The sequence below is a fragment of the Pinus tabuliformis genome, chromosome Q, assembly GCF_031772625.1.
Source record: "Pinus tabuliformis cultivar Carrire ecotype Pingquan chromosome Q, CPIR1, whole genome shotgun sequence".
Taxonomy (NCBI): Eukaryota; Viridiplantae; Streptophyta; class Pinopsida; order Pinales; family Pinaceae; genus Pinus; species Pinus tabuliformis.
The window spans coordinates 257,182,722-257,196,958 of record NC_142296.1 but is presented as its reverse complement, the minus strand read 5'-3'; the positions used below and the strand labels follow the sequence as shown (position 1 = coordinate 257,196,958).

The window sequence follows — 14,237 nt, the reverse complement described above, 5'->3', positions numbered from 1 at the left end:
TATTGACAGTGACAAACGCAATTTCCTGTACCAACCCAAATTCTTGCAGTGAAACAAAGGCGAAAGCGGAAATAACACACCGATAAAACTAACGAGGACTGTATTGACAGTGACAAATGCAATTTCCTCTACCCATCCAAATTCTTGCAGTGAAACAAAGGCGAAAGCGGAAATAACACACCGATAAAACTAACGATGACCGTATTGACAGTGACAAGTGCAATTTCCTGTACCCATCCAAATTCTTGCGGTGAAACAAAGGCGAAAGCGGAAATAACACACCGATAAAACTAACGATGACTGTATTGACAGTGACAAATGCAATTTCCTGTACCCATCCAGATTCTTGCAGTGAAGCAAAGGCTAAAGCGGCAATTACACACCGAGGAAGCAAACTTCCGTATTCGTTTACCATTCAAAGTCTTGGAATCTTCTTCCCTTTGTTTTTCTACTATATACTCTTCTCTTTCCTTTTGCATAGAAAATGAGACACCCATTGTGCTGTAGAAGGGAATTTCAGCCTGTAAATCCAACAAACAGTGAAGCAAATCAAGCAGCAATTGCAGATCATGGCAATGGACTTCCCTCAAGTGTAAGGACCAGCTTGAAAATCATTTTGCTTTTGCAGGATATGGCTATGTATTTTACGTTTGATAAAGGATTCCCTGTGTCAAAATTGAAATCATATTGTGTCAATTTTCAATGGTTTCGTAGGGGAAGAAATGAAGTTTCGGTAGGAGCTTCTTCACAAGATAAAGATTGAATTTTAGTAGTTGGTTTAAGATGGGTTGGGGAGAAATTTTTGGATTATTGTTGGGGTTAGAACTGAGCTTTTCTTTGAAATTTGATGGGATTATGCCGGGACGAAAATGCACTTATTTTCTGGGTGAAGTTTCCTTTGATCTTTATATTTTATGTGAACTTTGATGGGTTTTATTGAAGATGCTGGTGCGGACCTCCCTAAGGCACAGTTGTAAACTCAGTGCCTGTTAAACTGTAAACATGAAATGTTTGACCTACTCTAGGTTCTTTTTTCATGAGCTTCCAGAAGAATCGTAGGTTTAACGCCCCCAAGAATATGCAAGACATTGGTTTTTTCAATGTAAAAACGTCGGTCTGTATGTTGTTTGTTAAAAAAGTGATAAAATGTTTTTTTTTTCCTCCTTTTCCCTTAAGCATAATATCTTTATAATCCCTAAGTGATTGATATATATTCCTGTTTCGTTGTCTTTATAATGATTATGTGTATTCCTGTTTTGTCTGTTTTGTTAGATTGATTGACCAAAATTTACCTATGACCATATCAGAACCAATATTACAATTAAACTGAATCAGACCCAGCTCAATAATGAATTCCGATTCAATACCCTACAAAATAATATGCTTCGAAAACGACACTTAGACCATAGCAAAAGCACAAAACTAGAAAGAGAAATCTATGGCATGTGCCTCATGCCCATCACTGAATTCATAAAAACCAAAGTATCCAGTAGGCAAAAGAAGCCCCTCTTTTGATAACTCATCAGCTTTTTGATTCAATTATCTGTAGATATGATTGAAGGAATACCACTGAAAGGATTGTAAAGAGGAGAGGATATCCTGGAGCAATGGACTAAGGCAAACATTTTCCACACTATTTTTTTACAATCCCAATCAATCACAATTTTAGAATCCCCATTATTTGGATCTTGTTTATACATTTCTTCAATGCAAAATACAATGGGGAGTTCATACTCCACAGTGCAGAGAATTCTGCTTTGTAGTTAGAACCTTAGCCAAGAACATATCTGATGTGAAAATAATGACGATTTTGGTTCAAGAAAAGAATCACAGAAGTGATAAAATGCTGATAATTAATTTGAAATTTAATTTTTTTGCATGGGGTTATGGTAAGTAATGGTCTAATCTGTATTAGTAATAAGTGTTTGATTCAGACCAGCGATGGCAGATCCAACAACCTGGTCTTTTACTCCCAACATTTGGCAAGATAATTGTTTTCAGGGTAATGGATACAGTTATCCTATGTGTAAGTATGTATGATCTCATTAATAACATTTTTGAACTCCATATCAGGCAATGAAAGTATTGCTGTATTTTTGTTGAATCTGGTCATCTCCTCCCTATTTCCTAATCTGCGAAACTGTGTAAACAGTAAAACCCACATATTAAATGCACAAAAATCTGAATCGAGGAGGATTCAGAGCTCACTGGTCCAATGCCCATATTCCCTGACTTGCAAAACTTTGCAAATTATGGTCACGCACATAATTCTAAGTTGAAAGAGGTCCATTTTTGGGTGCCCATATGGTTCTTTGAAAACCTTGCAAATTCGGCCTATGCGATGCACACAATTCTAAATTTAAATTGAGAGGGGTGCAATCTCGGGTGCCCATATGGTGTGTTAATGTACAGAAATGTTGATGCAGGTTCACAGTTGGTCAGGAAATTGCAACTTCTCTTGTTTCATGCGGAATGCTGCCCAAGGTTTGGGAAGAGTGTCTTCGTGCAACCAAAGCAGAGAGTTTTACTCTAAATGAATACGAAAATATTGCTTTTGTTACCTTCCCTTCGTTTCAAAGATTAGAACATTTCCTTATCAACGAGGGCGAATATAGAGAGGGCAACCTACAAACTGAGCACAACTTCTTCTCTCGTTACCTCAAGGGTAATGATGATGAACCAGCCCTCATCCACCAGGGAGCTCTTACGCTGTTCCTTCATATTATGGAGCAAACAGATTTCCAGGAAAAGGTAAATAATTTATCTAAGTACAACTGTGTGGACAAAGGAAAGTTAGTTTCATAAATAGAAGGTTTATTTCATTAGAGATGAAAATTTTGAAATTCACAGGGAAAAGTAACATTGTGTTGATCTATTATTGCATGATCAATCAGTTGCAGATTTATACAGACGCGACACAAAGGCAACTCAAACCTATCATATTTGTGGGTCATTCCTTAGGAGGGGCAGTTGCAACCTTGGCCACTCTATGGGTACTGGGAAAGAGGCTAAGGTCAGGCTCTCCCTTTTGTATCACATTTGGTTGCCCTTTAGTGGGAGATCAAAGACTTGTTGAAGCAGTTGGCCGTGAGAATTGGGGAGGCAACTTTTGTCACGTGGTTTCCAAGCATGATATTGTTCCTCGGATGCTCCTTGCCCCGTTTGAGTCAATTACTCAGCCCTTTACTACTATTTTTCCATATTGGCAGGGCATAAATGTGCCTGATTCTATTATTCAAGGTGCTTGTAGGACTCTTCTTAATCATGTCCTTGATTCTCCATGTAGCCGATACAGACCTTTTGGTACTTACATGCTTTGCTCAAGCAGTGGTGCAGCTTGTATTGAAAATTCTCGGACAGTTTTGGAAATGCTTCAGTGGACAAGGCAAAGCCAAGAAACCTCTTTGGACGAGATTGTACAGGCCTGCCTTTTAGAACACATAAGGTATGGTTTTGTTTTGGAGGAGGTTATAAAAAATTCCATTAGAGGGAGAAGATTAGCGAATCCCAATTCAGAATTCTCTTACCAGATGGGTATTTCATTGGAGCTAGAAGCTATTGGTGTTGGAGCTCAGGTAATACTCAATTCCTTTTTAAAATAAAATAAAATTTGAATGAACAAAAAAATACATCTAATGATTTTATTTTGCGGTTAGTTTTTATATCAACAAAATGCCTTGGCATAGATGCATGTTAACCCTGGATATATTATGCACCAAGAAAAAGAACAACTTTTGAGGTTCTTGAGATTTACTACATCTGTAATTAGCATGGATAGATTTTTTAATTTATCTTTATATGTTGATAAGAGCATTATACAAACACACGTGAAGACAGAACATCTCCTGCACCTCCCTACCTTCTGTGTAGCAAGATTGCAATTTAGTGAACTGCCAGTCTTTACTGTGTGATTGCTGGTTTTTCTAGTTCAGGGCTTGTTGAGCTTTCTGCAATGAGCAGAGTATATAAAAAATGAAGAGCTTGTCTAGATTAGATTGTAATGTAGCGTTGCCTTTATCTGAAGCCCTGAAATTTATTTTCTTAGTTTAGACATACTAAATAAGGTTTGTTATGGGTTCTTGAATTGGTTATTACAACTTTTTACAGCATGAAGATTTAGGGTGTGCCTTACGAAGTGCTGGAGAAACTGAAAAAGAGCTTAACAAAAATGTTCATAAGCTAGCTAGTGAATTAGGTCAAAAGCAGTGTACAATGGCAGAGCTTGAGTGGTATAAAGAGGTTTGTGAGAAGAAACATGGAGTTGCATATTATGATTCGTTCAAGAACCAAAATGACAAGAAGGATATCGAGGCTAATGAGCGCAGGTTAAAGCTCGCAGGGTTTTGGGATGGGATTATTGAAATGTGGGAGAATCATCAGTTACCAAGTGATTTCCAATCCCAAAATAAGTGGATAAACGCTGGTAATGCATATAGAAGACTTGTAGAGCCTCTGGATATTGCATATTTTTATCGCACAGCTAATGCCGACAAAAAATATATTTCAGATGGAAGACCCCGTCGTCATAAAGTTCTTCAGAAATGGTTGGAAGATAAAGAAAAAACTCGCAGTTCAAGGGTTCAAAGACCCCGCACCAAGCCTGCATCCCTCACCGAGGACACGTGCTTTTGGGCATATGTAGAAGAGGCTTGGAAAGACCTGGAAAGCCTCAAAGAAGGACAACACCAGAGGCTACAAAGTCTGGAACAGTTTGAACAGTATGTGACAAACATGAAGAACGCTCTCAAAATTTCTCCAGATATTTTCTTGGAAGGAAGCAGTTTCAAATTGTGGTCAGAATCATGGGAAGAATACAAGAGAGCTCACTCTCCTTAATGGAGCTGTCCTTTATTTGAGATAATTGAATGTGAAGGGGTGAATTTGCAGGGCATCCGAATAAAAACGCTGTTTCTAACTTTGAAGAAAAGGACCGTCTTCCAATTTAGTTGCTTGCTCTGTTTTTGAAACGCAGTTTTTGCTTCGTTTTTGAGATGTAACTTCTGTCGCTAACTCTGGCGAAGAAGACTTTCTTGCGGTTACATTGCTGGTTTTGCTTGTGAGATGCCATTTCCTTTGACTGCTGTAATGCTGTGATCGGTGAGAAATGTATTTTGCTTCAAGAGGATTTCCCAAGAATTGGATTTCGTTTGTTTTTCTTGTGAGATGCCGTTTCCTTTGACTGCTGTAATGCGCTGATCAGTGAGAAATGTATTTTGCTTCAAGAGGATTTACCAAGAATTGGATTTCGTTTGATATGGAATGTTTAGAAAGGACTAATTCTGTCTAATGGACGCTCCTTAAAACCTCTCATTTCTGGAACAGAAGGTTTATTTTTGGTGGTGACTTTTTCATGTTGAGATGGTTGGGCATACTATTGACAGCCATGTGGGCAACTTTCAAATCAATAATTATCTTAACCCTCCTATGAATTTATGTTTTTTAAATGTGTTTATAATCTAAAGGTGAGAATAGGTGCTCTTCTCTCACACCTTTGAAATGGAAAAATGGAAAATCTTTAATGGGGTTATTATCTATGTTATACTAAGTTTTGGGACAGGACACTCGATGAGTGGAGAGAGTGGAGAGATATAAAAGGGAGATGTGTAGGAGCATTTCTAAATTTTAGAGAAATTATTGGTGGATGTTTCTAAGTTGTGGTCTCAAATTATAAAAAAAAAATAAGAATGATAAAATCTTAAGAATAACATTTTATCCCATTTAAATTCATCATTGTGTAATTTAATGGAAACACTATAATCATGCCAATTCTGAAATCTTGAAAAATATCAAGTCTGGAATTTTCAACGGGATATCAGATTCTACTTTCTTCATATCAAGTCTATTGAGATTGTAAGCACTCTCAAACATCTTGAAACAATAAACGGTAATATTAAAAATTCAAGTAGAAGGATTAAAAAGGTAAGATAAAGGGTTACCCATCTATATGAATAGGTAACATCTCGCTCCAACTTGGGGACATGTGTTCACCGTAGAGTGCATGATTCATGTGCTCGAATGAAAGAGTGAAAGAAAATCCCAATAATCCCATGTGCTCACACACTTGTAACCTGCATCACTCTAACATTTGTTAGATTCTATAAACAAAACTATTAGTAGCATAGTAGTAAGGTGACACTGTCGCCTTGGAATAGGAAAAGTTACAAGAACAACATATGAAAATATAACCTAAACTATAGCTTCTTTTTATTTATGGAACAAATAAGCATGTAACTATGTAATGGAATCATCATGTTAAAAGAAAATAAGGATGCAAAATCAATATGCATAACACAAAACATACCCTAATCCACTCTAATAACATATCAAAATCAATAAAGTATAATCATACGCCAATGAAGCCAAGTTAGCATCATATCAAAAGTTACCAAGAAATCCACCCTTGTGCCTAATTACGAAACGAAACAATGATAAGTCAAGTATAGGGTGATCAAAAGTTAAAATGCATTTCACATAATGACCAACGAAGGAATCAAATCATAAGGATGGGTTAAAGTGGGGTTGAAATAAAACAATGTTGGTTCATCCTTGCTCCAAGCAGGGTTTTCATGACACAACCCTATCATCATAGAAAAGTGTTCCATATTGTTTAAGAAATAATCTCCATGTCTTCCTCAATATCATCTCCAAAGACTTGAGAAAAGATCAATAGGAATCTACAAAGGTTTCTCAACAAAAATAGGGATCAAAAGGAAACAATGAATTTAGGTATGGAATGTTTTTTTTGGCTCTAGTCCTAAGGTTTGTTGAATTTTTTTGCATAATTTGAATTCTTAACAACAACCTACAAATTGAAAACGAGTTTGCCCCTTAGCTATTTCAGTCCCAAACATACAACTTTCAGTTGTAATTTTACTAACATGTTGAGGATAACCTGTAGGAAGAGATGGTTGAAATTTTTTGTTTTGAAAAACTTGATTCCATTAACAAATATAACACTCAAAATGGTACTCCAATGTAGACTTAATCTATGGATAGTCATCTAAATTTGAGTATAGAGATGGCTGAAAATTATCATGAGAAGGAAATAATGATGGTTGAAACAAATCAATGATCATATCCTCATTTGCTCACTCAAGAGCATCACTATATGTGTAAGGCTAGAAGTGGTCATGAGAATTTTGTAACCTTGCATTTGTAAAATATGGCTGCCCAATAATTCTTGAGCATCATGGTTTGTGTCATAAATAGGGTTTCCATCAAAATGACAATAACTTATATTCCACTTATGTCTTCCAACATGTATATAATCATTGATATCCTCAATTTCCAATAACTCCTTCATTTCAAAATTTTCAAAAGATGTATTCTAGAAGTCAAAACTTTGAAAGGAAAATTACTTACCTCATTCTTGTCTTCACGAGGAAGAATGATTTCTTCAAAAGGATATCCTTCATGGACATGATCCCTAGTATGAGTAGCTTCATCCTCCATAGAATCATGGTCTTGATTATTAACTTCATCAATGCTTTCAACTTTGATTGGATCAACCAAGGTTTCTTCTTCTCGCTCTTGGCATCTTTCCTCATTAATTTCTTCTTCTTCAAGGATGTTTCACCATCTTCAAAAGGAAACTCTTACTCTTTTTACAAATGATTCATTTCATGGGGTAGATATAGAAGAGTCTCTTTCTGAACAGATTAGGCCAAATTCTGAAGGATATTTTCATACCTTTGGAATGTTGGATCCTAATGCTTAAGAAATTCTTCAATGAGTTTTGCATTAGAAGACATTCTCTTTGGACCATAAGAATATTTAATCGAATCCAAATTACACATAAAACTAATTAATAGTCTCATACATGCATCTTCATGCACCATATTAATTTCTAAAATATAATTTAATACTTTTTCGACATGAGTAATAGCCAAAGAAGGATACCCATCAATTTTTGTAGAATTCATATAACAACTTGTACTATGATGATTTGGGGACCTTGGAACATCTTTGACATCCAAAGCAATGCATAACACATGCAAATCCCAAGGAGCCATTTTCTATCCCATTCAATTTTCACAATATAGGATTGTGGAGTCATTGGGGTAAATCTTAAATGCCCTTTTAAAATATGTTTGTTTCACCCTACAAACACTATATCTTCAAAAATACATGAGGAATAAAAACTTTTCTCCTCCAATGGAGTTTCCAAATAAGCACACTAAAGAAGGAGTTGAGATATACTATTTAAGGAAAATGGTTGAAGCATAGACTTTGGATCTCGAGGAGGACCCAACTACTCCCCAACAACAATGCCAATTTTTTTATAAAAAAATCTAGTACCTAGTGTAAATCTTCATTAGGTAACCTAGACAATGTGCAACACACATGAGTGTTACCATTGTCACCTTAGAAGCTACTCCACTCCAGGCTTTAGTTAAGGGCACAATCCAACACAAGGGAGGCTTCCTTGGTAGGACTTAGGGATCATATAACACAAGGATATTAAGATAAATGCCCACTAAGGATCCTATAACAAAAATCCACTCGATAAGGGTATGACAAGCTAGGGTTTGCAGTGGATGAAGGAGCAAGTTCAAGGTTTTGGTTTAAAGGAAAATGCAAGGGTGATAAAAACTAGGGTTTTAGACCATCAAATTCTAGTAAAACAATAGTTTATAACAATAGCAATTTTAGCTGTTAAATTTCTATGAACATTATATGAGATAAAGACTACGTTTAAAATTAAATTAAGGAAAAAATTACAACAAGTATTCATAGTTAATAAAGCATGTAACAACAAATAAAGTTTGACATTAGCTGTAGAAAATGCTTGAAAAATACATGAAAAACCTTAAATTAGATTCTCTAATGCACTTTTAAACAAGACCTAACCCTATGACATACATCAATAAGTTATTAAATTCATAAAAAACAAAGTTTTGCTATGATTTAACCCTAATTTACCAAGGAAGAAAAATGATTTTGGGGTTTTAAAAGAATGCCACAAGTGAGATAAACTAGTTCCTTCTCAATCTAGGGAAGATTGATTCTAAGATACAAACTATTTAGGGGTTTCTTTTGAGTGATTCTAAATCCAAACAAAACTAGGGAAAATAAATTAAATTACCCTAACGTTTTCAATTTAGGTTCTCAATTTTCTAGATGAATGAGGGAAGAAAAACCCATCCCTCTTCCTCAAATACTTAGAGGAAGGGCCTAACTCAACAAGGGATAATGAAGAAACTATCAAATAAACTAACTTAGCACAAGAACATACATCCCATGTGTTGGGTCCCTATAATACTAGTGATTACCCCATTACTATTGTAGTTATACCCCTTATTTATATTGTTGTGCCCCTATTACCCCCATATTGTTATTTATGTGCCTCATAGAATCCCTCTATTATTATTTTTGTGGCTTTATATTATTATTGTTAGGTCGGCTGGATTATATTGTGACTCCTTAGACTCCTATATATAGAAATGAGGTTTTGTCATTTGAATCATCCAAGAATTGTTCATTTATGTAATGTAAAGGAGGTTTCCCCCTCGAAGAGGCTGAATTCTAAGGCGTTGATCTATCTTTTCTATCTTTTCTTGAGCTAGTTTCATAACATTTGGTATCAGAGTTTTGGATTCTAGGGTTTCGCTGCTCCAAACAGGTCATCGTGGCATTTTCGCTATAACTTTTGTCTGTGACGTTTCAGAAGTCGTAAAAAATCCCATTTGAGAAGAAATCGCGCTGAACCTTGGGTCCAAATTTCAGAGCTTTTCGCGCGATATTTGCGGAGATATGATCTGAGGAAGTTGGTCTTTTTGCAGACTCCTGAATTACATTCAAAACGGGTGACCTGGGGAAAATCGTCATAACTTTCTCTCTGGGGATCAGATTGAAATTTCATAAGAAGGTAAAGAAAGAGGATAGACTGTAGTTTCATGTATGCATGTTTTAGATCCAAAGGTTGAAACAGTGACTCGTGGCACGTCGTACAAGTTTGCTCTACTGAACTAGTCTAAAAGCAAGTCACTGTGGGATATTTCACATAAATCTTCTTTGGAGAATCCAATTTGGGTCAGACTTGTGGCATTGGAAAGAGGACACAGAAGGCTACTACAGGTCGCAATTTCAAAACTGGATGATCCAAAATTACAGAGATACATCAGATTCAATATCAGGCTTCTATAAAGTGAAAAAAGGTGTGTAGGTTTTTTTAAATTTTTTGTGTAAGCTTGGTTTAACGGAATTCAAAGGGCATAGTAAGCATTATTATCGGTAACTGATGCCCCAAGGAAAGAAAATGCAAACACCTAGTAATGAACCTAAAAGCTCTAGCATGACTCATGAAGAAGAGGAAGAAATGCTACATGATATATCAAAATTACAAGAACAAGTACAACAAATGTCACGCTCACAAAAGTTAAGAGAAGCTAAGATAAATGGCGTGGAAGCTAAGATGAATGGCATGGAAGCTAAGATGGACAATTTGAAGATGGATTTGAACACAAATTTGAAGACAGGCATGACAGATTTGAAGACAGATTTGACAAATTTTCTACAAGAAATACTTACTAATGGTGAAAAGGTAGTAAAGGAAACTCATGATGAGAACAAAAGAAATGTTAATCATGATTCCATAGACGCTAATGTTGGATTGAAGAATCACCATATTCCAAAAATCGATATGAGGAAGTTTGCTGGCAAGGATCCCGCCACATGGATATTACAGATAGAGCAATTCTTCGATCTCAATAATGTGAAAAACGCACAAAAAGTATGTATGGCAACTGTATATTTGGAACCAAATCAGTTTGTATGGTATCAATGGCTTTGTTCTCGTAAACAATTTATCACTTGGGCAATTTTTACGGAAGAATTGATAGCACATTATGAGGATACAGAAAGCAACACTTTTTTTAGCCAATTGATAAGTCTCAAACAAAAGGGTTCAATAATGGAGCACATTGAGGAGTTCCAAAAATTGAACATAAGGGTAAAATATATTCCAGAGGAGCATAGGATTGATGTGTTCATAGGGTCTTTAAAGGATAATATCCAACATGATGTCCGCCTTTGGGAACCTGATTCATTAGAGAAGGCATTCAGGTTAGCAAGAAAAATGGAAAGCAAAATTATGGCAACTAGGAAGCATACCACTCACAACTATAAATACGGAAGTGTTGTTGCCCCTAGTCTTCCACAACCTACAAGGTTGACACCACAACAATTGGAAGAAAAAAGAGCAAAATGGCCTTGTTACAGTTGTGATAGCAAATACACAAAAGGTCATAAGTGTGCTGAGAAGAAATTATTCTACATAGATTGTGAAGAGGAAGAAGAAAGGAGCAAGAAAGGTCAAAAGAAGAGGATATACTCCAGGAACAAAGCCTAGATGAAGAACAAATAAATCCGACCATATCTTGTAATGCATTGGCGGGAATTACCACTCCTCAAACCATCAAGATAGAAGGACAAATCAAGAAGAAAAACATAATAGTGTTGATTGATTCAGGAAGCACCCACAATTTTATTCATTGTAGGGTAGCAAAGAATTGAATTGCTTCCTATATCCAGCACCAGAGTGTCAAGTGATGATTGCAAATGGAGGAACAATAAATTGCTCTGGAAAGTGCCATAATATCAAGCTATCCATGGGAGAATATGTATTGACTAGCCCAATGCTTTCCATTCCAATGGGAGGTGCTGATGTTGTACTAGGAGTCCAATGGCTACAATCCTTGGGTACAATAGCTTTTAATTTTCAAGAACCTTTCATCAAATTTTCTACGGAAGGAAAGGAAGTTGAATTAAGGGGTATTGCAGGGAAACCAGGAAAGATAATCAGCTCTAATGGCATGACTAAGCTTCTAAAAAAGGAGCAAAGAGGTGTAATTGCACAATTATGTTCGCTAGATGTTTCCACATTGGAATCATCTATTTCTCCAGATCTCCAAAAAGTCTTGGACAATCATTCCAAGGTATTTGAGACTCCCAAAGGTCTCCCACCTATGCGTGATCATGATCATGCTATTCATATGATTCCAGGAAGTGTTCCTCCAAACATCAGGCCGTACAGATATCCCTATGTCCAAAAAAGTGAAATTGAACGTATGGTTGCAGAAATGTTAGAGGCTGGTATAATTCAACCGAGTCAAAGTTCTTTCTCAGCTCCAGTAGTATTGGTGCACAAGAAGGATGGATCATGGCGCATGTGTCCGGATTATAGGGAGCTCAACAAGCTCACTATTAAAGATAAGTTCCCCATTCCTGTCATTGATGAATTACTGGATGAATTGCATGGATCAATTTACTTCACCAAGTTGGATCTTCGTTCGGGATATCATCAAATTAGAATGAATATTGAAGACATTCCGAAAACGGCATTTAGAACTCATGAGGGTCATTATGAATTTTTGGTCATGCTTTTTGGCCTTACCAATGCACCTTCAACATTTCAAGGTTTGATGAATTCAATTTTCAAACCATTCCTTAGAAAATTTGTGTTAGTATTTTTTGATGATATACTAATCTACAACAAGTCTTGGAAGGATCATGTTGAACATGTTGACAGGGTGCTACAACTATTGGAGGAGAAACAATTATATGCAAAAAGATCCAAATGTTTCTTTGGAGTCCAGGAGGTGGAATATTTGGGTTATATTGTATCTCATGAAGGAGTTAAGGTAGACACTAGCAAAAGTAAAACCATTAAGGAATGGAAAATCCCCACATCCATAAAGCATCTGCGAGGATTTCTTGGGTTGACAGGGTATTATCGCAAGTTTGTTAAGAATTATGGGATAATAGCAGCACCTCTAACAACATTATTGAAGAAAGGTTCATTTTCATGGACTCCGGAAGCAACAAAGGCCTTTGAACATCTTAAAGAGGCAATGTGCCAAGCACCGGTCTTAGCTACACCGGACTTCAAAAAATCCTTTGTTGTGGAATGTGATGCTTCAGGAAATGGAATTGGTGCTGTTCTAATGCAAGATGAAAGACCCATTGCTTTTGAAAGTCGTCCAATCAAGGGAAAGTTTTTAAGCAAAGCTATTTATGAAAAGGAAATGTTGGCAATACTCCATCCACTTAAAAAATGGCGACCCTACCTAATGGGAAGACACTTCAAGGTAAAAACGGATCATGATAGCCTTAAATAATTTTTAGAACAAAGATTATCCTCTGAAGAGCAACAAAAGTGGGTCACAAAGATGTTGGGTTATGACTTTGAAATCATCTACAAAAATGGGAAGCAAAATGTGGTGGTAGATGCACTCTCAAGAAAGAATGAGGATGTGGAAGCATTGTTGTGTGCCATTTCTATTATCCAACCAGATTGGATAAACGAAGCAAGGGAGGAATGGAAGAATGACGAAGAAGTGTGGGCACTTATTCGAAAGCTACAACAAGATTCCAGTACTTCTGATACATTTAGCTGGCAAAATGATTCGTTATGGTACAAAGATCGCTTATACCTCTGTAAGAATTCCCAGTTAAAACAAAATATTCTTATGGAATTGCACACTTCTCCCTTAGGAGGGCACTCGGGATTTTTAAAAACTTACCACAGGGTTAAGAAGGAATTTTTTTGGGATGGCCTTAAATTAGGTATTCAAAAGTTTGTGGCGGAATGTTTGGTTTGCCAACAAAATAAAGTTGAAACAATTAAGACACCGGGTCTATTACAACCTTTATCCATTCCAAGCCAACGTTGGGAGGAGGTTTCAATGGATTTTATCACAGGTTTACCCAAGTCTGAGGGAAAGAGTGTCATCATGGTGGTAGTTGACAGACTTACCAAGTATGCACACTTTTGTGCATTATCACATCCATTTAAAGCCAGTACAGTTTCTACTGCATTTATGGAAATAGTTCAAAAGCTACATGGAAACCCAAAGATTATTGTAAGTGACAAAGATCCCATTTTCACTGGAAATTTTTGGACAAAATTATTTTCTTGTCTTGGTACTCAGTTAGCTCATAGCTCATCTTATCATCCTCAATCTGATGGGAAAATTGAGATAGAAAACAAATGTTTGGAAGGATATCTTCGTTGCTTTGTATCTGATAAACATACACAATGGGTCAAATGGTTGCCTCTGGCTGAATGGTGGTATAACACTTCCTTCCATACAGCAACAAAAATGACCCCATTTATGGCACTTTATGGGTATCAACCACCATCCATCACATCATATTTAAGAGAAAATTCTAAGGTTCAGGCAGTGGAACATCACATCGAACATCAACAACAAGTCCTCTAACTCTTAAACGATAAC

The 14,237-nt window shown here is 36.4% G+C and overlaps 1 protein-coding gene across 1 annotated transcript; it reads left to right on the top strand.

The window, feature by feature from the left end:
• Positions 1-348: 348 nt before the first annotated feature.
• LOC149219138 (lipase-like PAD4) lies at positions 349-5,162 on the top strand. The gene is made up of 4 exons (XM_089384280.1): positions 349-592; positions 2,427-2,751; positions 2,895-3,575; positions 4,108-5,162. Exons 1-4 carry the CDS (start codon positions 570-572, stop codon positions 4,834-4,836), a joined length of 1,758 nt encoding a protein of 585 aa, XP_089240406.1. The 5' UTR covers positions 349-569; the 3' UTR covers positions 4,837-5,162.
• Positions 5,163-14,237: the final 9,075 nt, after the last annotated feature.